Source organism: Malus sylvestris, chromosome 5 (assembly GCF_916048215.2).
Source record: "Malus sylvestris chromosome 5, drMalSylv7.2, whole genome shotgun sequence".
NCBI lineage: Eukaryota > Viridiplantae > Streptophyta > Magnoliopsida > Rosales > Rosaceae > Malus > Malus sylvestris.
Genome location: NC_062264.1, coordinates 22,299,879 through 22,323,303, shown reverse-complemented (window position 1 = coordinate 22,323,303; position 23,425 = coordinate 22,299,879). Strand labels below are relative to the sequence as shown.

General features: G+C 37.6%; 1 protein-coding gene and 1 pseudogene across 1 annotated transcript; both read left to right on the top strand.

Moving 5' to 3' along the window:
- The first annotated feature begins 2,702 nt into the window (after positions 1 to 2,702).
- Positions 2,703 to 14,497, top strand: LOC126622657 (squalene monooxygenase SE2-like; annotated as a pseudogene).
- Positions 14,498 to 15,671: 1,174 nt separating this feature from the next.
- Positions 15,672 to 18,829, top strand: LOC126623291 (squalene monooxygenase SE2-like). Its single transcript, XM_050292137.1, has 8 exons — positions 15,672 to 15,949; positions 16,334 to 16,445; positions 16,569 to 16,743; positions 17,141 to 17,312; positions 17,425 to 17,643; positions 17,822 to 18,097; positions 18,234 to 18,512; positions 18,608 to 18,829. The coding sequence occupies exons 1-8, from the start codon at positions 15,725 to 15,727 to the stop codon at positions 18,710 to 18,712; spliced, it is 1,563 nt and encodes a 520-aa protein (XP_050148094.1). The 5' UTR covers positions 15,672 to 15,724; the 3' UTR covers positions 18,713 to 18,829.
- Positions 18,830 to 23,425: the final 4,596 nt, after the last annotated feature.

Below are 23,425 nucleotides of genomic sequence, written 5' to 3'. Positions count from 1 at the left end.
TGCTGATGAGAATAAAAGAACTTTGTTGGCTTGGTGTTATCTCCCTTGATGTAACATTTCTTCAGTTGGTTGATACAAGCAGCATTGTTGTCAAAAATAGTTATAGGGACGTCAACAATGGTAGAAAGACCGCTAGTACTTCGAATATGTTTCATAATTGCTCTCAGCTAAAAGCATTCATGCGTAACTTCATGCAAAGCGAGAATTTCCGCATTGTTTGAAGAAATCACTACAAATAATTGTTTGGTAGACCTCCAATAAGTTGCGGTGTTTCCAATGGTAAAGATGTAACCAGTTTGAGAACGTGTCTTGTGCATATCAGATAAATAACATGTGTCAGCATAATCAAAAAGACAAGAATCAACCTGATGACAGAGGAGGGCGGTGACTTCTCTCGAGGATTCATAAGGGCAAAGCAAACCGAAATCTGTCGTACCATTAAGGTAGCAAAAAATGTCTTTAACACCATTTCAGTGTCTACGTGTAGGCACATTGTTGTATCTTGCCAAAAGATTCACAGCGAAGAAGATGTCGGGTCTAGTGTATTTAGTCAAGTACAATAAAGCACCAATTGCACTTAAGTATGGAACTTCAGGCTCCAAAATATCTTCCTCATCCTCCTTAGGACGAAAAGAATCTTGTTTAGCATCTAGAGTACGAACGACCATAAGAATACTCGAAGCTTCGCTTTATCCTCATTAAAACGTCACAACACCTTCTGGGTGTAGTTTGTTTGATGTAATAGGATTCCATCTGAACAGTGCTCAATTTGAGTTTTCTCAAGATCTTTTATCTCGAATTCCGATTTCAAGTGAGGGGCAATTTTCTCAAGCTCTTCTGAAAGTCCCAATGAGATTCATGTCGTCGACATAAACTACAACGATCGAAAATTCGAAGTGTGACTTCTTAATAAACATGTATGGATAAGTATCGATTAACGTGCTTCTTTATTATTAGTGGCACATCTTTGGTTTAAAAAAATTTGTCTCTGTAGCATTACCCTTCAATTATAACTCTTCTTTTCATTTGTTGCTTTTAAAAAGTTTTGGATTTTGTAGTTGGGTTTGCATTAGGTTTTGTTTTAATGACATCTCTAGTGTGTACTTGAAAACTCTCTTCATCGCTTAAAAAAGCCTCGTTCAAGATTGTCAAAGAGTTTCACAAACTCATCATTCTTGTCTTCACAAGTTTATCTTTTCTGCACATCACTAGTGTTCTTTCAATTTGGGTGGGTTTCAGATCATTCGTATGAAAAGAGGTTTAATAAAATTGGGTGTTTTAGGTCAAGAGATTATCATCTATTTCTGATCAATGGATAGATGGCAATGTTTGACTGATCGTCGTTGGCTAGTTTGCACTATAAGAACATGGTAATAGATTTCTGACTACGGTTCTTGCTTAATTTCAAGAAACATAAGGTCTGAATACGTAGTTGAATGTGAAAGGAGTGCTTCTCATAGAAAGGACTTGTGAGGCTTGAAAGCCTAGAAGTGAAGAATAGATACAGAGAAAATATCTTCACTGGTTCCTACTTCTTAAGTATGATGAAGGAGTAATTGATAGCATCAAAATGTAACCACAATGTGAGTGAATTGTGGGGGAGTGACATAGTTATCTTTGGATTATATATCAACTTAAGTAGAATGAAAAAGTAATTTGCTTCTAGAAAGAGTTAAAGATTATCTCTTGCAATGGTATTTTAAGGTATTGAAAGGTTATAGACTTTTCAATAAATACCTTAAATATGGGGGGAGTTTACCCAAGCATAGGCAAATTACAGTCCCAATATATGTTTGAAAGACTTAATATTGGAAAACAACTACTCTCAAGGGAAATAATTTCCATGCATGGATATAAAGTTTGTGATGGCCATATAATGAGTAGTCAACCTAGTGGTACCAAATTTTAAAGGTTTGACTAGAGAATAAGTTGTATCATCGAGAGGAATGGGTCAAAAGCCTACATCTTTAAGAATCGCCATAATGGCAACCCAACCTAACTGACTGGAGATCCCAAGATCTAGGTTCAAAGGGACAACCGAATTGTGAATGATTCAATGGGAGCACTGCGGAGATAATCTCCAACCTATGTCCTATGATGAAACAGTGCTATCTGCAGCATATTTAAGATACGCTTTGCTTTTAATGATTCCTATACTTGGAAATAACAAGTGAGGTATTACAGGATACTCTTAATGGGAAGTCACCTATCTTGAGTGAGGAATTGGGATGTTCCTGTGAGAATTTTTTGAAGGGCTTAGTTCTCTAAAAGCACTCATGAGAAACCAAGAATTGTTCAGAGCCAAAATGAACACAACCAAGCAACCACAGGGTGTCTGGAATGATATTGTGTGATTACTATTGTCTTGGTTTACACAGACGGCTGAGCAATTCAAGATATCGCGTTCACTGATTAGCCAAGTAAATCCGATAGTAATTCACTACGAAAGGTTCAAAGCCAAAAGCCACCTATCCTGATACGGTACTTTTCCTATTGAATTCTCTCTCTAGTGTCAGCATTGTCATTTGCATGGTATTGAGTCAATTTCCATTCATGTGAGGGATTGTTGGAAAATTTAATAATAATATTATTATTATATTAAATTTATTAATTGAATGGAAATTAGAAGTTGAGCCTTTTGGTAGAAAGATGTGTCTACTCAAATAAAGAGTTGCAACTTTTGACTCTTCATGAATAGTCACATGCTTTTCAAAGAGGTATATCACATTTTATAAATAGGAAGCCCCCTATAATCACAAAAGAACTTTTCATTGTTTACATAATCATACATAGAGTGCATTAAATATTAGTGAGTCTCATTGAGTTCATATGAAAGAGTTTTCAACACAATCGTGGTTCATGGAGCTTTGTGATTTGGAGTGCTACTATTATAAGGACGTGGTCGTTGTATCTTGGGAGACATGTGCCGATCAACCATGAGCACCATAGTGGGGCGAAAACTTGTCTTACAGACAAAGTGTCTAACACTTGCCTCGACCGTATTTTCAGGTTTTTCTAATTCATTATATCATGTTCATTTAACATTGGTTACTTATGTGCATGCATTATTGTGATACATAATTACATGAATTATTTCTTGATTTTCTATATGATTTAGTATAGCAATTCGACCCTAATTTTTCCAACAGCTGGTTCGGCAGCACTAGCTTACACTCTTGCGAAGGTGACAGTCTCACTCTCTGAGGGCTCTTTGTCTTTTGTATACATTGTTTTGATCTGTACTTGAAATGGTTTAAGGTTTATGCTGGATTCATTTGGTTTATGGAAATGATTGAACTTCCAATGTTCTTTTTAATGTTTAAGATAGTGATCAGTTACAATATTATCTGCATTGAACTACAGGATGGGCACCGAGTGCATGTGATTGAAAGAGACTTGACCAAGCCAGATAGAATCGTTGGTGAACTGCTACAACCTGGGGCTTATCTGAAGACTAATTGAGTTGGGCCTTGAGGGTAATTAAGATATTTACGCATATGAAATATTTTCATATTACTTAGTCGTGTCAAGAATGAACCTAAAGACTCGCATTATTTGCTCAAATTGTTGTAATTTCTGCCAGCTTCTAAAGTGGTTGACCTTTCCTTCTGTTTTTCCTTTTCTAGTTATACATATATGCTAAATAATAATCGTTGTATGATTAGATTGTGTCAACAAATTTGATGCCCAGTAAATCTTCGGATATGTTCTTTACAAGGATGGGATAAGGACCAAGCTGCCATATCCTTTGGAAAATTTCGATCCAGATGTGGTTGGGGTAAGCTTTCACCATGGGCGTTTCATTCAAAGAATGCGCGATAAAGCTTCATCTCTTCCAAAGTATCCTTCTTTTCCTTTCAAACATTCCCAAGTTATTCTGTATATACAGCATTGCTGAACTTGTATCTCACAAACGGATTCCAGTTACATATAACGATGTGGTGAATAATGTCATTGAAATTTGGTGCATGTAGAGTTACTCAGTTTTGTCTTTTCAAGCTGGTAGAAAACTTAAATACTCGGACTTTCTCTCTTTTTCAGCCTTTTTTATAAGTTGATTTCTAAATGTTTCTAGTTCTACTATACGAAGCTAGTTCACTAGTACAATTGGCATACATGATATTCATGTCATCCTCCAAAATTTTGACATCAGTGTAAAGTTGGAACAAGGAACGGTGACATCTCTGCTTGAAGAAAAGGGAACTATCAAAGGGGTGAAGTTTAGACGCAAAGGTAGTCAAGACTTCACTGCGCATGCACCCCTCACAATTGTATGTGATGGTTGCTGTTCAAACTTGCGACGTTATCTGTGCAATCCTAAGGTGAAAATAGCGTGCCAGTTTTGTATTCTTCTTTTTTCTAGTGCATGCTAATTATCTCAAATGACATGAAAATAACTATACTGAACCAGATTTTTAAGAATTTTCAATCAGCAAATCAACTATTGCCATTGTTTATCTGCAGGTTGATATTCCTTCTTGTTTTGTTGGTTTGATTCTTGAGGATTGCCAGCTTCCATATGCAAATCATGCACATGTAATTTTGGGGGATCCATCACTCGTATCATTTTATCCCATCGGCAACATGGAGATTCGCTGCTTGGTTGATGTACCAGGCCGGCAAGTACCTTCTATTTCTAGTGGTGAATGGCTCACTACTTGGAAACAAAGGTGGCACCCCAGGTAGGATTACATCTTGGAAACTTAATGAAATATGTGTTTGATTTTATTACTTCACTTATCTAACCATTTGGACTAATTTAGTCGAATAATATTTCAGGTTCCTCCCGAACTGTATACTGCTTTTTTGGTTGCCATTGATAAAGGAAACAGAAAAGCAATGCCCACCAGGATGATAACAACCTAATATATGTGATACAGAGAAAACAATGGAAAGGAAAAGTATCGAAGAGAGAGAACAAACTTAGAGAGAGAAAGAGGAGGGAAATTTTCTGTTTTTCATTACTCTCCAACTGTAACCCACATGACTTATAAATACATCACACATATAACTAACTCTAAAGTCCTCCAATACAATTGTTACACGTGTGTATATACTCTAACATTCCCCCTCAAGCTTATGCGAGGAACAACCAAGCATAAGATTGTTACAATGAGTACTAAACAAAGGCAAACACAACCCCTTGGTGAAGATATCAGCATGCTGTTCAGCAGAAGAAACAAACTGAAGCAAAATGGATCCTTGCTGAACACGTTCACGCACGAAATGACAGTCGATCTCTATATGTTTAGCTTTGGAATGGAGTACTGGATTTGTGGCCAAGGCCATGGCAGATATGTTGTCACAGTGAAGAAGAGGAATGTCAGTACAAGGAAGATGTAAATCCTTAAGCAACTGTTGTAACCAAACCACCTCTGCAGTTGTGGTAGCCATAGCTCGGTATTCAGCTTCTGTGGAAGATCTGCTAACAGTATGTTGTTTCTTAGAACTCCAGGATATAGGATTACACCCCAGAAACACTACGAAACCTGTGGTCGACCGTCTGTCATTAGGATCCCCAGCCCAATCAGCATCAGTGTAAGCTTTAATATCCAAAGGACCAGATTTAAAACATAAACCGAGAGTCATGGAACCTCTGAGATATCTCAAAATACGTTTGACAGCAATAAAATGACTTTCTAGAGGTGATTGCATGAACTGGCAGACCTGATTTACTGAATAAGCAATATCCGGTCGTGTAAATGTCAAATACTGAAGAGCCCCAACAATACTCCTATAAAGACCCGGATCGTGAAACACAGGACTACCATGTTTGAGTAATTTCTGATTGGGATGGCAAGGTGTAGTGCAAGGTTTGCTATCCATCATGTTGGTCTTACTGAGTAAATCAGAAATATACTTGGACTGATGCACAAGTAAGCCTTGAGGCTGATAGTCGATTTGAAGACCAAGGAAATAATGAAGTAGTCCCAAATCCTTCATTTCAAACTCATTTGTTAACTGATTAATCACATATTGAATCTGAATGTCACTATCACCACTGAGTATTATATCATCAACGTACAGTAATAACACAACAACAGATTGCCCATCATGCTTCACATATAGAGAAGGATCAGCATAGGAGGGTTTGAAACCCAAGGTAAGAAGGAACCTGGTAAAACGATCATTCCAAGCTCGAGGGGCTTGTTTGAGGCCATAGAGAGATCTGTCCAGTTTGCACACAAACTCAGGGTGAGCAGGATCAAAGAAGCCTTGGGGCTGACACATATACACCTCCTCATCAAGAAAACCATGCAGAAAGGCATTTTTGACATCAAGCTGTTTTAATTTCCACCCTTTTGTGGCAGCTAAAGATAACATGAGTCTCACTGTGGTGGGCTTGACCACAGGACTAAAGGTTTCGTAGTAATCAAGACCTGCTGCTTGTGAAAACCCTTTGGCCACCAACCTGGCCTTGTATCGAGCAACTGTGCCATCAGGATTATGTTTGACCTTATAGATCCATTTACAGCCAACCAAATTTTTATTAGGGGGAAGGGGAACCAACCGCCATGTTTTCTGCTTGACTAAAGCTGCCATTTCCTCTTCCATAGCATTCTGCCACTCAACAGACTTGGCAGCAACTGTGTAAGATTGGGGTTCTTTGATCAGAGAAGACTGAACCTGAGCAAGAAGCACCTTTTTCTTGAAAATACCAGACTTGGATCTGGTTTGCATTGGGTGTGTATTAATCTGAGAAGCAGAAACATGTTGCAGGTCCGGAACTTGAGAAACGGTGACATCAGGATGAATGTCGACATCAGGATGAACTTCAGATTGTGCGACTGACAGTGGAGTCGTGTCCACAGAGGAAGACCGTTATGGAGGGACAAGATCACCATTTGTTGAAGAAGAGGACTGAGTAACTGTATTTGGTCCAGTGAAATTGGGAAAAATGGAGGGATGGTGAAAAAGGTTGGGGTGAGAAACCTGATACGGTGACACTGATGATGGTGATGTGGAAAGTGACATAGGTGTGCTAGGTAACAGAGGTAATACACTAGGAAAAGTGTCCTCGTCAAATACAACATGTCTAGAAACAATAAGCTTGTGATCTCTGAGATTATAACAAATATACCCTTTATAGTGAGCTGCATAACCAAGGAATATACACTGTGTGGTTTTTGGATCCAGCTTATTGTGTCTATAGGGTTTCAAAGTAGGATAGCAAGCACACCCAAATACTTTTAAATGATCAAGTCGAGGAGGAAAATGATATAACACTTCAAAAGGGGACTGCATTTGTAAAACAGAAGTAGGCATGCGATTAATAAGATAAATGGCTGTGGCACAAGCATGAAACCAAAATTGTGAAGGAAGGGATGCTTGTTGAAGTAAGGTGAGTGCAGTCTCCACTATATGTCTATGTTTCCTCTCAACCAACCCATTTTGTGCAGGAGTATAAGGACAAGACATTTGATGCAAAATACCCTTGGTTTTGAGAAATTGTTGAAAAACAGACCCAATAAACTCTCCACCCCCATCACTTTGCAGCACTTTGATATGAACAGAAAAGAAATTGTGAATAAAGGCATGAAACTGAATAAAGATTTCACAAACTGCAGCTTTATTCATCATGGGAAAAATCCATGTATACCGTGTACATTCATCTATAAAAGACACATAGTATCGATGACCTTCTAGAGACAGGACAGGGGCAGGTCCCCACACATCAGTGTGAATGACTTCAAAGGGTACAGTAGATTTGGCTGCTAGTGAAGGAAATGGCAAATTGGTAAACTTGCCTTGCAAGCAAGGGATACATGTTTGGGGTATGGGATTACAAGGAAAAGAAATAGCTGACTTACGAAGAGCTAATTGAACTACAGAGTTGGTTGGATGCCCCAATCGGCAATGCCACAGAGAAGCATTCACTTTCTGTCCAAGATAAGCTGCAGGCTTTAAGTGTGGTTGCTTGAACAAAGGAAGGGGGTAAACAGCATTGTTACTCAGTCCTTGGTAGAGTACCTTGTTGGTGACATTGTCCTGTATACACACAGAAAATTCATCAACAATGCATCGACAATTATTATCTTTGCATAACTGATACATAGAAAGTAAATGTTGAGATAACTGTGGGACATGTAACACTTTGTTAAGCTGAAGCATATGAGAGTGAGTGGGAAGACAAGACTGTCCAATGTGAGATATGAATAAACCTTCACCATTAGCTCCAGTAACAGATTCATTGGATGGATATGGAGTAGCAGCTTGCAGGTTCGAAATATCAGAGGTCATATGATTGGTAGCCCCCGAGTCAAGCAACCAGAATTCTTGCTGTGGAACAGAAGGTAATGGAGTAGTCCTAGCAGCAAAAGCTACTGGAGATGATGCTTGGTGAGCCACAGAAGGATTAGAAACATAGTGCGGAGGCAGATGCTGAACTGGTAAACCAGGAGCCTGAAACTGTGATGAGTACATAGGAGGCTGAGACACAGACATGGATGCATTAGAATTGCCCCTATCAAAGCATGTTGCTGCAGTGTGACCAACTCGATTACAGATTTGACAACCACGTTGAAAGCAATGAAGGGCAGAGTGACCCTTTTTATCACAAATCTGACAAAGAAGCATAGGGTTATAAGGTGGCACAGATGACATTGGAGTGTTGAAGTTCTGAAAAGGAGGCTGAGACTGAGACCCTTGAAATCCAGAATGAAACTTCTTCCCCTTGACTTTATTCTTGAAATTATTCCCCCTGAAATTGTTGTATGTACCAGAACCTGTTTGAGAGACAAAGGCATATGGTCCTGAAAAAGGTAACTGCTGAAACTGTGATGAGTACATAGGAGGTGGTTGACTCAGTTGTGGAGGAGAAAACAGTTGAGCAAAATGAGACATCTGAACTCCGGGCACCATTTGAGGATCTGGAGGAAACTGCTGAACTCGTTGGACCATTTGAGGACCTGGAGGAAACTGACCTGAGGAGGAACTATTAGGAAAGTTACCAGAAGAAGACTTTACACCAGATGAACCTCCTACTTCATACATAGAACCGGAACCATGAGCATACATGGCAGTCATCAGGGGCTGTTTAAAACCTTCCTCAAGTGTTGCTTCTTCAGCCTTTAACTGAGATCGGAGCTCTCGCAAAGAGACTAGATTTTCTCGTCCTCTAATAACAGCCTTAATAGTATTATATTCAGTTGGTAAACCTCGAAGAGCAACAATCACAATGTCTTCATCAGAAATGACTACACCCACAGCAGCTAGCTGATCCCTGCAATCTTTGATCCTTTGAAGATAAAGATCAACAGATTCTGCCCCTTTCTTAATGTTCTGCAAATCAATTTTCATCTGCACAATGTTGGTTCTAGTCCTACTAGAGAATCTCTCCTTCAAATTTTCCCACATCTCCTTGGAACTTTGACACCCAATCACACAAGATAACGCAGCAGTAGACAAGGTTGCAGTGATAAGGGTCATTAATGCTTTGTCATGAATTCTCCAGACTTTGAAAGCATCAGTGACAGAAGAAGTATCCACCACATTGCCATCAACAGTTTCAATGATATTGTGTTTTGCAGGACAAGGTGTAGAATCATCAAGAAAGCCCATAATACCATTGCCCTCTAAAAGTAACTCAATTTGGAAGTTCCAGGTAACATAGTTAGCATCATCTAATTTTACAGTCACAGTATTACCAACACTAGGTATCAATGAAGATATAGGCGATTGAGTGAGCGCTAATTGAGCAGCAGTCACCATCTCGAAGAAATCAACAAAGCTTAACAAGCAACAACCAGCAACAATCCACAAGCAAACAACAGACACACCAACAATCGGCGCAAGAAATCAACAATCGACAAGTATCAACGACTGATCAACACGTCAAAGCACAGCCAGATCTACGAAAAATGCGAACACGAAGAAGCAATAGAGCATAGAACGAGACAAATACCTACAATCACCACGACGAGCGACCACGGTACTCAGAAATCCCCAAAAAATTAGGGTTTGAGAAACCAACGAGCTGCAACCAGAGAACTCCGACGACAACACCGATCTACAACCAGAGAACTCCGACGACAATCAAACAACAGAACTCCACCGATCACCAACGGAAAGCGGAAGCACCGGTCACCAAGATCGTCAGACGACGGCGTTAGCCATTGTCGGCGATGATACCATGATAACAACCTAATATATGTGATACAGAGAAAACAATGGAAAGGAAAAGTATCGAAGAGAGAGAACAAACTTAGAGAGAGAAAGAGGAGGGAAATTTTCTGTTTTTCATTACTCTCCAACTGTAACCCACATGACTTATAAATACATCACACATATAACTAACTCTAAAGTCCTCCAATACAATTGTTACACGTGTGTATATACTCTAACACAGGAGCATGCCTGCTACTGTGTATCACACCCCAGGTGCTCTCCTAATGGGGGATGCAGTTAACATGCGGCATCCTATAACTGGGGGAGGCATGGTTGTGGCTCTATCGGACGTTGTTGCTCTAAGGAATCTTCTCAGACCCCTGCGCAATCTGAATGATGTTCCTGCCCTATTTAAATACCTCGAATCCTTCTATACCCTACGTAAGGTAAGCAGTCTATGTTGGAGTTTTGAGCTGCTTAAGTCCCACATCGGGGAACTCAAGGGAAATTGAGGTCCTTATATTAATTTAGTCTCCTTTATTGCTCGAACCATTTGAAATGGGAATTGAGGCTTGACCTACTAATTGTGTGGATTAGATTTGATGATTATACTATAATATTAAGATTTTAATTAAAATTAATTAAAAACGTTTTGATTAATAAGAGTTGTATAGCTTCAGATACATCCAAAATGTATTTGAAGAGGGATGAAAACTCATCGTAGATGATCATTTTCCTTCCTCCTTTTTTTTCCGTACAAACTTTCTAAAGGGTAAACACACAAAGCAATTTACTAGAATTCTATAATCCAATGAGGATTGTAGAATTAGGTAGTTGTATCATGGTCGAGCAAACATTGTAGAACATTAAGCACAAGAGTGGGACGGAAATGTTGTTCAAAGGACATAGTTTTTGCGCTAGTCTCTACCTTTGATTCATTCAAGTTAGTATCATTTTATTTCTGTAATATTGTGTAATTTCATTCTGTATTGCAAGTAGTTTTGAGTAATAAAGTATAAGTATTTCAAGTTCTCTATTTCTGTTATTTTTGTTTCTAAATTGTTCACCGACAATCTATGTCTTTCACTGTTAGCAGTTGGCTCAAATTTACAGGTAACTTCATATAAGATCATTCTTGGTTTCGCAGCAGCCAGCGGCTTTTACCATAAACACATTGGCAGGTGCCGCGAACAAGGTGTTAAGTGCATCCCCTGATCCAGCAAGAAAGGAATTGCGCCAAGCATGCTTCGATTATTTTGGCCTTGGACGCGTCTTTTCAAATGGAGCTCTCGCTGCTTTCTCTGGTCTAAACTATTGCCCCTGGAGCGTGGTTCTGCACTTCTTTGTCGTGGGTATTTATGCTGTTGGACGCTTGCTAATTCCGTTTCCTTCACCAAAACGTATATGGATTGCAGCCAGACTAATCTTGGTGAGTAACTCTATTACAACAACCACAAAGCCTTATCCTATAAAGTATATAAATTCTAAAACATCACTACGCTCAGTTTTCTGTCATGTTTTTTGTTAAATGCAAGTAGAGATGGCGTAGGGGGTATACAAAAGGTGCAATGGCACAGAGGGGCCCCAAAATATTTTACCCTCCTATATATTACATATGAATATAAATTTTCTAGCTACATATATTATATTAATTTCTCACTTTTCTCTAGCAATATAGAAGCTTGTGTATTTAGCAATAAAAAACTAACTTGTGTATTACTTTTTTCCACAAATACACAAAATCATGATTTCATGCTCTATATTTTATGGATGAACCCTAAATCATGTTTTAATGGCAATTAAAGATGATTCATTTTGTAAGAGTGAGATGTTGAATCCAATTAAGTTTGAATATCGATTGTTGAATCCTGTATGAATATATTGTTCTTTTTTTTTTTAATTAAGGAAGGTTTTTTTATTGAATTCGCACATGACCTCCAAAATGTTAGAGATGACCCTGAATCCAAATAGTCCAAGTGTTTTCTTAGAATCTCCTTCCAAGTCTTCTTAGGTCCTTCTCTACCCCTTTGGCTCTGGCTTTGTCTCATAATTACATATTCTAACCGAAGCGTCTATAAGTCTTGTTTCACATGTCCAAACCACCTAAGAAAGTAAGATGCTGCAAAACCCGACTCTTGTTCCAAAAAAATTTCGCAACACACATGATGATCATTGGAGTCCTAACGAGTTCCATAATACTATGATTCCAACTGAATCAAAACAACATTACTTTGACAACAAAAAAAAATTTAAAAAACAGCATTATGATATTAAGCGGAGAGAGTAAAAAAAAAATTGGGTTGTAAATTAGTAACGTCTTGTCTTGTGACTGGTTTTCACAATTAACCGCCATTTCATTTCAGAATTTATAAATAAACTAGCATCTTACCACACGCTTATGAATGTGACAATTTGCTCTACAATTTTTGTTTTACTTGTGGTTTTTATTTTTTTATTTTTGTTTTAAAAATTAAAGAAATAAAGGAAAAAAAAAACTGTCCACCACAATTTCTAATTTTTTTTTTCTTTTAACAAACAATATGATCTACACTAAGGGTGAAAGAGTGGGTTAAGCCTCATAGTATGCTAGCAATAATATAGTTCAAATTCGCTTTGACGATAAATTGTTTGTTTGGATTTTTTTTTTTAAATTAAATTGATTTTGAAATCATAGTTAAGGGTAGTTTGGGAATTATGAATGATTCCCATTTTATTGTCTTCTGGCTTTATATGTAATAGATAGATGAACAGCCTTATATGTATTTATTTTTTGGGTAAATTAAATAGTAGCCCCTCAGGTTTAAGGTCTAATACAATCTCGTACAACAACTTTAAAACATTTCACTTTCATACATCCAGTACCATTTTATTTCAAAATAACACCTCCGTTAGATTTTACATCCATTAGTCTGTTAAATGCTGACGTGGCTGCCACATTTGTGCTGATGTGGCTGCCACATGGCAAAAAAATTCTTTTTTAATTTAAAAAAAAATAAATCTAAATCTTCTAAATATTAAAATTAAAAATAAAAAAAAAACTAGAAAAACCCGAAACCCAGATCCCTTCCTTCCCCCCCCCCACCCTTCTGCAACTCCCAAAATCCTCTCTTCTCCCCGCAACCCCCAAACCTATATCCCCCATCTTCATCTTCTTCCCTGCAACCTAGAAAGAAAAGAAAGAAGAAAAAAAAAAACCCAATCATTGCAAATCAATCAAAAACCCTAAAGACCCACGGAGAACGAAACAATGGCATGATTCTCATCAATATCCCAACGTAGTACTCAGGACCGACGGAGGACGAAATAATGGCGTGATTCTCATCAATTAACTCTTCCAGATTCCCCACGCTCATCGGTGAGCCTCGGAGATCGTCAACTTTAGATCTGTCTTCCTCGGCTTTCTCCTCCTGCGGCTTGAACCGCTCCTGGTTTGTGACGAACTCCTCCGCCATGAGGAGATAGTCCTTGATTCGGCTTTCTCCTCCTGCGGCTTGAGCCGCTCCTGGTTCCTGAAGCTTGCACTATATCAGCGGGTCACCGTCGGGAGCCGTGCCGCAGCTTCGGGACCCTTCTGCTTGAGCTGTTTACGGCCAACTCGGGCAGGCGAAGCTGCCGGCTCAAACTTCTTCTCTTTCTTGTCGTTCCCATCGGGCTTACGGTCGCCCGGTAGACCTTGTCGATTCAACCCACCAGGTGTTCCCTGACCCATTTCTTTTGTCTCGAGGGAAGAGAGAAGAGCGAGTGAAAGTTATGGGTTTGGGGGTTGCGGGGAGAAGAGAGGATTTTGGGAGTTGCAGAAGGGTGGGGGGGGAATGAAGGGATCTAGGTTTCGGGTTTTTCTAGTTTTTTTTTTTTTTTTTTAATATTTAGAAGATTTAGATTTTTTTTAAATTAAAAAAAAAAATTTGCCATGTGGCAGCCACATCAGCACAAATGTGGCAGTCACGTCAGCATTTAACAGACTAATGGATGTAAAATCTAACGGATGTGCTATTTTGAAATAAAATGGTACTAGATGTATGAAAGTGAAATGTTTTAAAGTTGTTATATGGGGTTGTAATAGACCTCAAACCTGAGGGGCTACTATGTAATTTACCCTTTTTTTTTTTTTTTTTTTTTTTTGGAAAGCTATTTATTATAATTTTGCAGGAAGCTTTAAGAATCATTCTGCCCATAATCAACACTGAAGGAGTAAGACAAATGTTCTTCCCTGCACGCAGATTTCCTCCGGTATAAACAAGATACTCAGAAAACCGAAAACAAAGAATGTCGTAGGCTCGTAGAACACTTTCTCAACCTTTTAATATAAGCTTGTTTGTATAATTACAGATTCTTCCATGTAACAATTTCAAATCCTGGATTCTTCCATGTAACTATTGCTACATGCTCTCTTCACCTCATGTAGTATGCTCACTTTGTATTATATAATTGCAAGGACTGCTAGGTCAGTTACTAACGTGGATGATTCTTGACCGTAAATGCAAGTGAGTCTCGCATGCATCAATAGTTAGGAATCAGTCATCATTGTATCACTTACACGCTCTCATCGTATCATTGTCCAATTGCAATTATATTCAAATAAAATAAACAAATTTCATACTGACTTGATCCATAATCCCATATTTTTTACAGATAATTATTCTAACAGTCATGATTATATGCTATAATTAGTTTACAGGAGTTTACAGGAGGATTAGGGAAGTTTGTTTTTTTTCTTCTCTTGTCTTTTTATGTTTTAGTTTTACATTTCCAGTTGTCACCCCCTGTTTGGCACCCATGGTTTCAAAACCTAGAGAAAATTTTGTTTTTTTTGACATTTGCATGGCAAAATATTAATATTTTATACTATGTATAATAATATACGATCCACTTCCACACTTACCAAACCCTCTCTGACTAAATCAAGTCTTACTTGGATAGCCATTCCAATGCACTTACTCTCTGACCATGTAAATTTTCTGGTTCTGTTATAGGATCACTAATAGTTCCAAAATGTAAGAGAAAAGGGTTATAATCAGCCTCGTGTGAATATGTTAATGATATACATTTGTAATGAGTTAGAGATTAAGTTGTGCCTAGCAATACTATAGCGTATAACTCTGTTATCTTGTAACATATAAATATCATAATAGTTGCGAAATAAAAATTATATTTGTGAAGTAAATTACATTATTGTTCAAGAACCTCCAAACATTTTTTTAGTTCCGGTTACATTGTTATTTCCATTCAAAACTATATTCTAATTTACAAAAAAAAAAACTCAAACTCATATGTAAAAGGAATGGTATATTGTCTTAGCCGACTGGCCTTAACTCCCATTTGCCAAAACATTACGTATATTTTAGTTGCAAATGATTCCACTAAGTCTTGGGGGGAATAAATTTTACTAAATTACGCAGTCTTTTACACAATGACTTGCTTTCAGGTCTTCCAATTTGGCCTGGTAAATAGTTTACAGTGGTAGGCGCATAACTTGTCCACGTTTCTATCCCAAAACCAAAAAATAGTTTTTTAAAAAAGTTGGCTCACTATATATAGGCGCCAACTTAAGTCTGAGAACCAACTCAAACACTTGAAAAGAACTAATATTCTCTAACCGAATTCACGATCTTTGAAGATGGTTTACCTGAATATAGTGTGTGCTGTTATAGCCTCGCTGCTCGGGTTTGTTTTCTTGTGCAGTCTAAGACGACAGAAGAAGGCCAGAGCTCATCAAAATGGGAATTGTTTGAAGAGCTGTGAAAATGGAACCTGCGACGAGGCAAAGATGGTTGAAAGTGCAGACATTATCGTTGTTGGTGCTGGGGTTGTTGGTTCGGCGCTCGCTTACACTCTTGGGAAGGTGACATTCTCTCACTCTCTAAGGATTCTATGCCTCTTTCTATATTTGTGCGATATATAACTTGACGAGGTTTAAGACTTTCGAAATTTAATGGTTATCACTCTTTATTTATCTGTTCATTAAAATATGTAATTGTTTCCTTTTATCTGAGATTATATTTCTACTTCGGTGGGAAGAAAACTTAAAGATAACGCCTTGAGATCTGTTTGGGGTCTCCAAGATCATCTGAGTTTTGGATCATAAGGAAAATCTTTTCATATATTTTTGTTAGATTGTATATAGTAACATCAGTATCATAATATTTACAATTTGCACAAATCTAAGTTATCATGTCTTGTCTTCTTACTATTGCTTTGTTTTGTTTACAATGTCTGCATACCGCAGGATGGGCGCCGAGTGCATGTGATCGAAAGGGACTTGAGTGAGCCAGACAGAATCGTCGGCGAGCTGCTGCAACCAGGGGGATATCTCAGATTAGTTGAGTTAGGCCTTGAGGGTAAGCAAAGAAGTATAAACCTGAGGACTTATATGAATGTTCCATAACTGTCCTCCTCATTTATTTCCACTTTGAGTTAGACAACTACATATGATAATTGTTAATATTTCTGTTTGGTTGAAGATTGTGTAAATGAGATTGATGCTCAACGGGTTTTCGGATATGCCCTTTACAAGGATGGAAAAAGTACCAAGCTGCCATATCCTTTGGAAAACTTCCATCCTGATGTGGCTGGGAGAAGCTTTCACCACGGGCGTTTCATTCAAAGGATGCGGGAAAAAGCTTCATCTCTTCCCAAGTACTCTTCCTTTCCCTTCAAATATATTTCCTAGTATTCTTTTTTCAGTAGGCTCGCCATGTGTTGGATAATTCAAAGTTTTAGAGGTCTGGAAAACACAAAGTTTTCCCTCTGCTTCAGTCATCTATTTCAAGTATCTGTTATAATTTGACGTTCAGTATGTTTTTGCTATACAAAGATAAATCCTTTGATTACATATTGCAATGTATCTTTAATACGTTCTCTTTGCTTGAAAGTTTGTCATGCTATGTTGTCAGACTGTCAAAACCTAACCATGTATTTAACAAGAATCTATACAATATCGGATAATGCATGGTATGTGAGATTCATTATGAAGGAGATTTGCATACTCTGCTGGAGTCTCATTTGTGTGTCATTTCTTAAATTTCGACATCAGTGTAAGATTGGAACAAGGAACGGTGACATCTCTACTGGAAGAAAAAGGTACTGTCAAGGGGGTGCAGTATAAATCCAAAGGTAGTGATCTAGAACTCAGTGCACACGCGCCTCTCACAATAGTATGCGATGGATGCTATTCAAACCTACGGCACTCTCTCTGCAATCCTAAGGTGAAGATAAACTGCAAATCTTGTAAAATAAACAAAAACAAGAAAGGATAATGGATTGAAATATATATTTATTACTTGAATATAAAATCATGTTTTATTTTTCTTTTTGTAGGTTGATATACCTTCATGTTTTGTTGGTTTGGTTCTGGAGAATTGCCAGCTTCCATATGCAAATCACGGGCATGTAATATTGGCAGATCCTTCGCCGATATTGTTTTATCCTATAAGCAGCACCGAGATTCGTTGCCTTGTTGATGTACCAGGCCAAAAAGTACCTTCTATTTCTGGTGGTGAAATGTCTCGCTACTTGAAAACAAAAGTGGCACCCCAAGTATGTCTATTGTGCTTCAAATAGTTTGTTTTGGAATAAATTATAAAACTATTTCGAACAAATAAACCGATCACTTTGTTATTTACCTCTCTAAATAACAACCATCTCTGTTTTCATGAATACTTTACGTATTTGAATCTTTGGCCTAATCAAGGGGTTTGCAAATTGTTTATTGCAGGTTCCCCCTGAGCTGTATGCCGCTTTTATGGCTGCCGCGGATAAAGGAAACATAAAATCAATGCCAAACAGGAGCATGCCTGCTGCTCCTCGTCCCACTCCTGGTGTCCTTCTGATGGGGGACGCTGTCAACATGAGGCATCCTCTAACTGGAGGAGGCATGACTGTGGCTCTTTCAGACATTGTTGTTCTTAGAAATCTTCTAAGACCTCTGCACAATCTGAATGATGCACCTGCCCTTTGTAAATACCTCGAATCCTTCTATACGCTGCGCAAGGTAAGCAGCCTAAGTTATTACACACCTATTCAATACTTTTACAATGCATTTCATTGAGAAACTATTAGTAAGGTTCTTATTTCAAGTCGAGTTTAATGGTAAATTAAAAAAATTATAATGCTTGGTTTTGGTGCAGCCTGTGGCCTCAACCATAAACACATTGGCAGGTGCACTATACAGGGTATTTTGTGCATCACCTGATCCGGCAAGGATGGAAATGCGCCAAGCATGTTTCGATTACTTGAGCCTTGGAGGCGTGTTCTCGAATGGACCTCTAGCACTTCTTTCCGGCCTAAACCCGCAACCATTGAGCTTGGTTCTCCACTTTTTTGCCGTGGCTGTCTACGCCATTGGGCGCTTGCTACTTCCATTCCCTTGCCCAAAACGCATGTGGATTGGAGCCAGATTGGTTTTGGTGTGTATCTATCTCCATTTGTTGAGATATTCAGTTGCATCTGGTGTGATCCTCTTCTCATTTGTATTTGATTTTTCCACCTTCTGGTTTTGTAGGGTGCTTCAGGAATCATATTCCCCATAATCAACTCTGAAGGAGTGAGGCAAATGTTCTTCCCTGTGACAGTGGCATCATATTACAGAACTCCTCCTATTAATTAATTAATTAACATGATGAAAATTTAAAAAAGATGTGTTTAGCTTTAGCACATGTTCTTCCATTCCATTCCGTGTAAACAAAATACTTCCGAAAAAATTAAATAAAATCTTAATTCAATACCTTTGTGTCTTTTTTTTCAATTCGATGATGATGCACCATTAGGTCATGGCAACAGATGATGCATCCGTAAGTCAACAAATATCATGCTCATAATCTTGTTTGGGCTTGAAATACTACACTTGGGCCGAAGGTGGGTAGTTTGTATTAAGATTTAATTCTCGGCTCACTAGTAACCTTTCAACCCAAATAATATCTAGATGTCCAGCCCAAAATGAAATTCGGCCGAGTACTAATACAACTGAGATTCTTAAAAGGATCAGGTGGAGAATTGATTCTGCCGAGACCTAATTTCGGATTGGTTTTGCCAAATGAAAGGATAATATCATAATCCAGGAGTAGACCGAGGGAGTAATCGTGCCCAGGGTCGGGACTCTAAGCCGCCCCTCGGATGATTCCGAAGCTCTTTCGATTATTCCTCGAATGGCGTAGAGCCCGGATTTGAATGTTATAACCCACAACCTTTTGGTTGTATAAACTTCTATCGTAACTGTGCTTAATACAACTCAAGCCTTCCAAGCTGCTAACCAAACACTATGGAGTAGGCTAAATGAGACTCCTTAGACACTACCATTTTAAAGTTTTAGACTTGCAATTATGTAAAGTTTCAAAGTTGTGTATTATTTTAGGATTTTAGGGTATTCGCACTACTACAAAAAAGAAAAGACGAATAAACAAGATGGAAGTCGTTGCATTATCAACACTAAAATTCTTATTCAAAAGAGAATGGTGAATTTGATAGGAGATATGACTGAATCCAGTAATGCCTACCCACATATCTCCTAGAATAGAATCAAATCATTGGTGTAGTTCTAATTAAAAGATGATACAAAGTAAGTTTTACATAAGGGGTCATTTTTGGCAATAGCACATGGTGAGCCGAGCAGGAAATGAGTTCTCCATAGACTTGTTTTCGCACAGACTACAACGTTGATATTATTTGTGGTTAAATTTGGTGTTGTGGGCCTACATATCTTCTCGTATCATTGAAGAATCAAACCATGTTTAGTTTGGAGAGTTTTTTTTTAATCGATCATACAATCTCGGAGGACGGTCCACCTCAGAGTCATCGATGCTTATTTCTTCGGACCAGGCTCTCCCTTTCTTTATTGTAGCTTCTGCCTTCCATAGATGCAATTGATGTTGAGAGTGAGCCTTTTTTATGACCGCTTGTCATCCTCGTCATCAGTCAGCTCGTACCTGTCGGATTTACCTTTGTCCCTTTCTTTAGGGGGGCTTTTTCTTTCCTTGCCTTGCTTCTTATAAACTCCCAATAGTGCCATTGGTTGATGATTTCCTCGATGTTGTCTCTGATCGTTTGTCAATTTCGAATGGTATGGCTTATGCACTGGTGGAAGGAGCAATACTCTTTTGGCTTTTCTTTACTAGATGTTTAGGAAGAGGTTCCGACCGTTTGAGGAAGGGTTTGTACTTGATGCTGTGAAGAATGTTGTTGATGATAGTGTGCAGGTCTGTATATTGCCTCAATCTAAGTGGAGTTGATTTATCTTTTCGTCCTCTCATGTCATTTCGACGAGAAGATAGAGGTGGATTGCTCCAGTCTTCTCTTTTTCGTTTGAGCTTCCTATCGCGGTCCTGATAAGGAACCTTCCTTTTGGTTTTGTCATCCCAGTTAATGAGGTCAAACATTCTACTATCTGACGAAGCCTTTGCACAATCGGCGATCCGACGAAGCATCTGCACCATTCGACTAAGCCTATACAAATTGAAAAAAAAAATTGGGATATTTTCTTGGTTCAATCTTTGCTTCTGGGTTGAGGTACAGAGACAGGGTGCGAAGAAGAGAGAGAAAATGAAAAAAGAGAAAGGAAAGTAAAGAGACATGGAAAGAAGAATGAGTCAAATAAAAAAAAAGTGTAGTTAATAATAAAACATTATAAAATGAATTAAAATGACAAAAATAATTGAATAAAAAATAATTTAGTCCATGATGTATTCTGATACTGTACCAAACATTTCATTATCCTTTCACTACTTAGTTCATGTTAAACTAATCCAACTTAGTCCCTGAAGCTGGTCTAGTGCAACAAACGCATCTTAAGATTAAAAGTCCACATAAGTCTAAGTGCAGTGAGAGTACCAAGAATTTGCTAGGATTTTAAATGCAATCTAATAGTATCTATTGAGAGGTGAGAAAAGAAAAAGAAAAAAGTCTCTCATTTAAAACCTTATTTATTTTTTTATAGGCTTAAATGTCAAAATGGTCCATGTGTTATAGCCATATGGCCAATTTAGTCCTTGTATTTTCTATTTGGCTAATTTAGTCCTTGTGTTTGTTACTGTTAGTCAATTAAGGACATTTAATTCAATTTCTTTTAAAAAAATTCATAGAAAAATTATATGAGATATAATTATCCTTTCTCTTTGCTAAAAAAATGCAAATCAATGAGAAATAACACATATAAGAAATAAAGCTTCCAATCTGAAAAATGACTAAGTTTGTGACATAGAAAAGAAATGGGGTAATGTTAGTGAGGAGGTTGAGGAGTTGGGAGGAGAATGATTTTTCTTTTAATTTTTAATTTTATTTCATTTTTAGATTATTTTAAATCAAATAAATAATTTTATAAATAAGTTTATAATAATTTATATTTTTTTACATAAATTGGATGGAAATGTCCTTAATAGGCTAACAAAGATAACCAAATTGGTCAAATTGAAAACACAGAGATTAAATTGACTCAATGACTAAAATACAGGGACCATTTTAGCATTTAAGCCTTTTTTATAAGTCATGTTTTAGTGTTTGCCAAAAGATTTTGGAGCGACAAAGTGACAAGGAATTTTTCTTCAATGTCTGCTAAGATGATTGGGGATTTAGATGGATCCTAAGGTGAGTGTACCAAATGCCATCAATAATCCAACCCTCCTCCCTCTTTGATTTCTTTCACACCCCATAAGCTCAAACAGAAGAGAACCTACGAACCTCTTCTTCTTCGTCTATACCTTCGTCATCTTTGGGACATATCTTCTCTTCAACTTCATCTTCTTCATCCTCATCCATCATGGATATTTTTGTAGCAAGTTCTAATCGTAAAAAAAATATTGGATTATGAAGAATTGTAGGTTTGAATTTCCGGAGTTTTCCCTTTTCATTTCAGGTTTTTCCCTTTTCATAACTTGAAAGAAAAAAAAATCCTAATGTCTTTTCTTTGCATATGCTTCTGTACTTGTGAGTTGCAACCTTTCTTGTTTTGTTCTGCGTCCGATTGGGCTAAGGCCCCGTTTGGGATTGAGGTGATTTTAAAAAAAGCCACTGTGATAAAAAGCTGAGGGTCATTTTTGTGTTTGGTAAACTGAAAAAAAATGGCTTATTTTGGAAGCTGCTGTGAGAATAAGCTGAAAATCAAAGGAAAAGCTGAAGCTGCTATTTGCTGCTTTGAAAAAAAGCCAGTTTTTTCAAAGCACACGGAGCTACGGTGCTCCTTTAATGAAAAGACACACTATCATCCTGATTTTTTTTCCAAAAGCACTTTCACAAAAAAATTTACCAAACACTCTACTGGCTTTATTTCACAGCCGCTTATTCTCACAGCACAGCCGCTTATTCTCACAGCAGCTTTTTTTCAAAGCACAGCAATACCAAACCAGTAAGTTGATCACAACCACATTTTTATTTTCTTTATTTTTTATTATTTTGGATATTTTGGATAGTGAAAAAGAAAAGTAGAATTATAGAGTACACATAAAAATATAGATACACAAATAAAAAATCTAATCGTATGATGATATCGTTGTCGATCCTCGATGACCATCTCAACTTTGAAAAGAAAGAACGATGACCGACTACGCACATTCGACCTGGCTTTTCATTCGCACCAACAAAATCTGAAAATGAAAAAAATTATCTTTCAACCCATATTCTATATTGCCCCAATTTATCAAGGGAGAAAAGACCCATAACTGAACATGCATCGGTCCTTGATTCTTCTTGCATTGGCAATTGGGGTCGATTTATCCTTAGGTTTTTTGCTTCCAGTCTCGTGCTCTCCTTCTTCACGAGAGGCAAGTGCTTCTATGTGCGTCATTTGGTGCTCAAGTAGGTGATAAGGAAGGTTAATCTGTGCCAGGATTTCATTAAAAATGATCCCTCAACTCTACGTGTGGTCATCAATGTTTTTTCAAAATCCTAAGAAATCCAAGAAATGATCCACACAAATCCATACAAATATATATATATCTGTTATAATCTATATAAAATTGTAAAGTCTATCATTTGAAATCTGTCATTTAAAAAAGTCTATTAAAATCCTCTTAAATTCAAATTGGCTACATCCCTAAGGGCGATAATTTCCAGGGTTATTGGGCAATTAACAATTATTGCGTTAGTGAACAGTAATTGCCTAAGGCATTTCTAGCCTATAAATGAATTACAAAGCAATTGGCATTGAGTTTTTTTTTTAAATAATATCATGTTTAATTTCAAATTCTCTTAGTTTTTTTTTCCATTTTTTCTATATTCTTTTTTTTTTCTAAATGAATAATATAGAGTATTGGATTACATTTTTTTGCAATCCAACAACCCAAGTTGTGCCACATGGGCATAAGCCAGCATGTTGTCAGCTCAAACGCCTAAA

Excerpts from the sequence above, each read along its gene's own strand:
- LOC126623291 (XM_050292137.1), top strand. The coding sequence starts at position 15,725 with ATGGTTTACCTGAATATAGTGTGTGCTGTTATAGCCTCGCTGCTCGGG. Across the intron at positions 16,446-16,568 it reads AGTTGAGTTAGGCCTTGAGG|ATTGTGTAAATGAGATTGAT; the intron begins GTAAGCAAAGAA and ends GTTTGGTTGAAG. Across the intron at positions 17,644-17,821 it reads AAACAAAAGTGGCACCCCAA|GTTCCCCCTGAGCTGTATGC; the intron begins GTATGTCTATTG and ends TGTTTATTGCAG.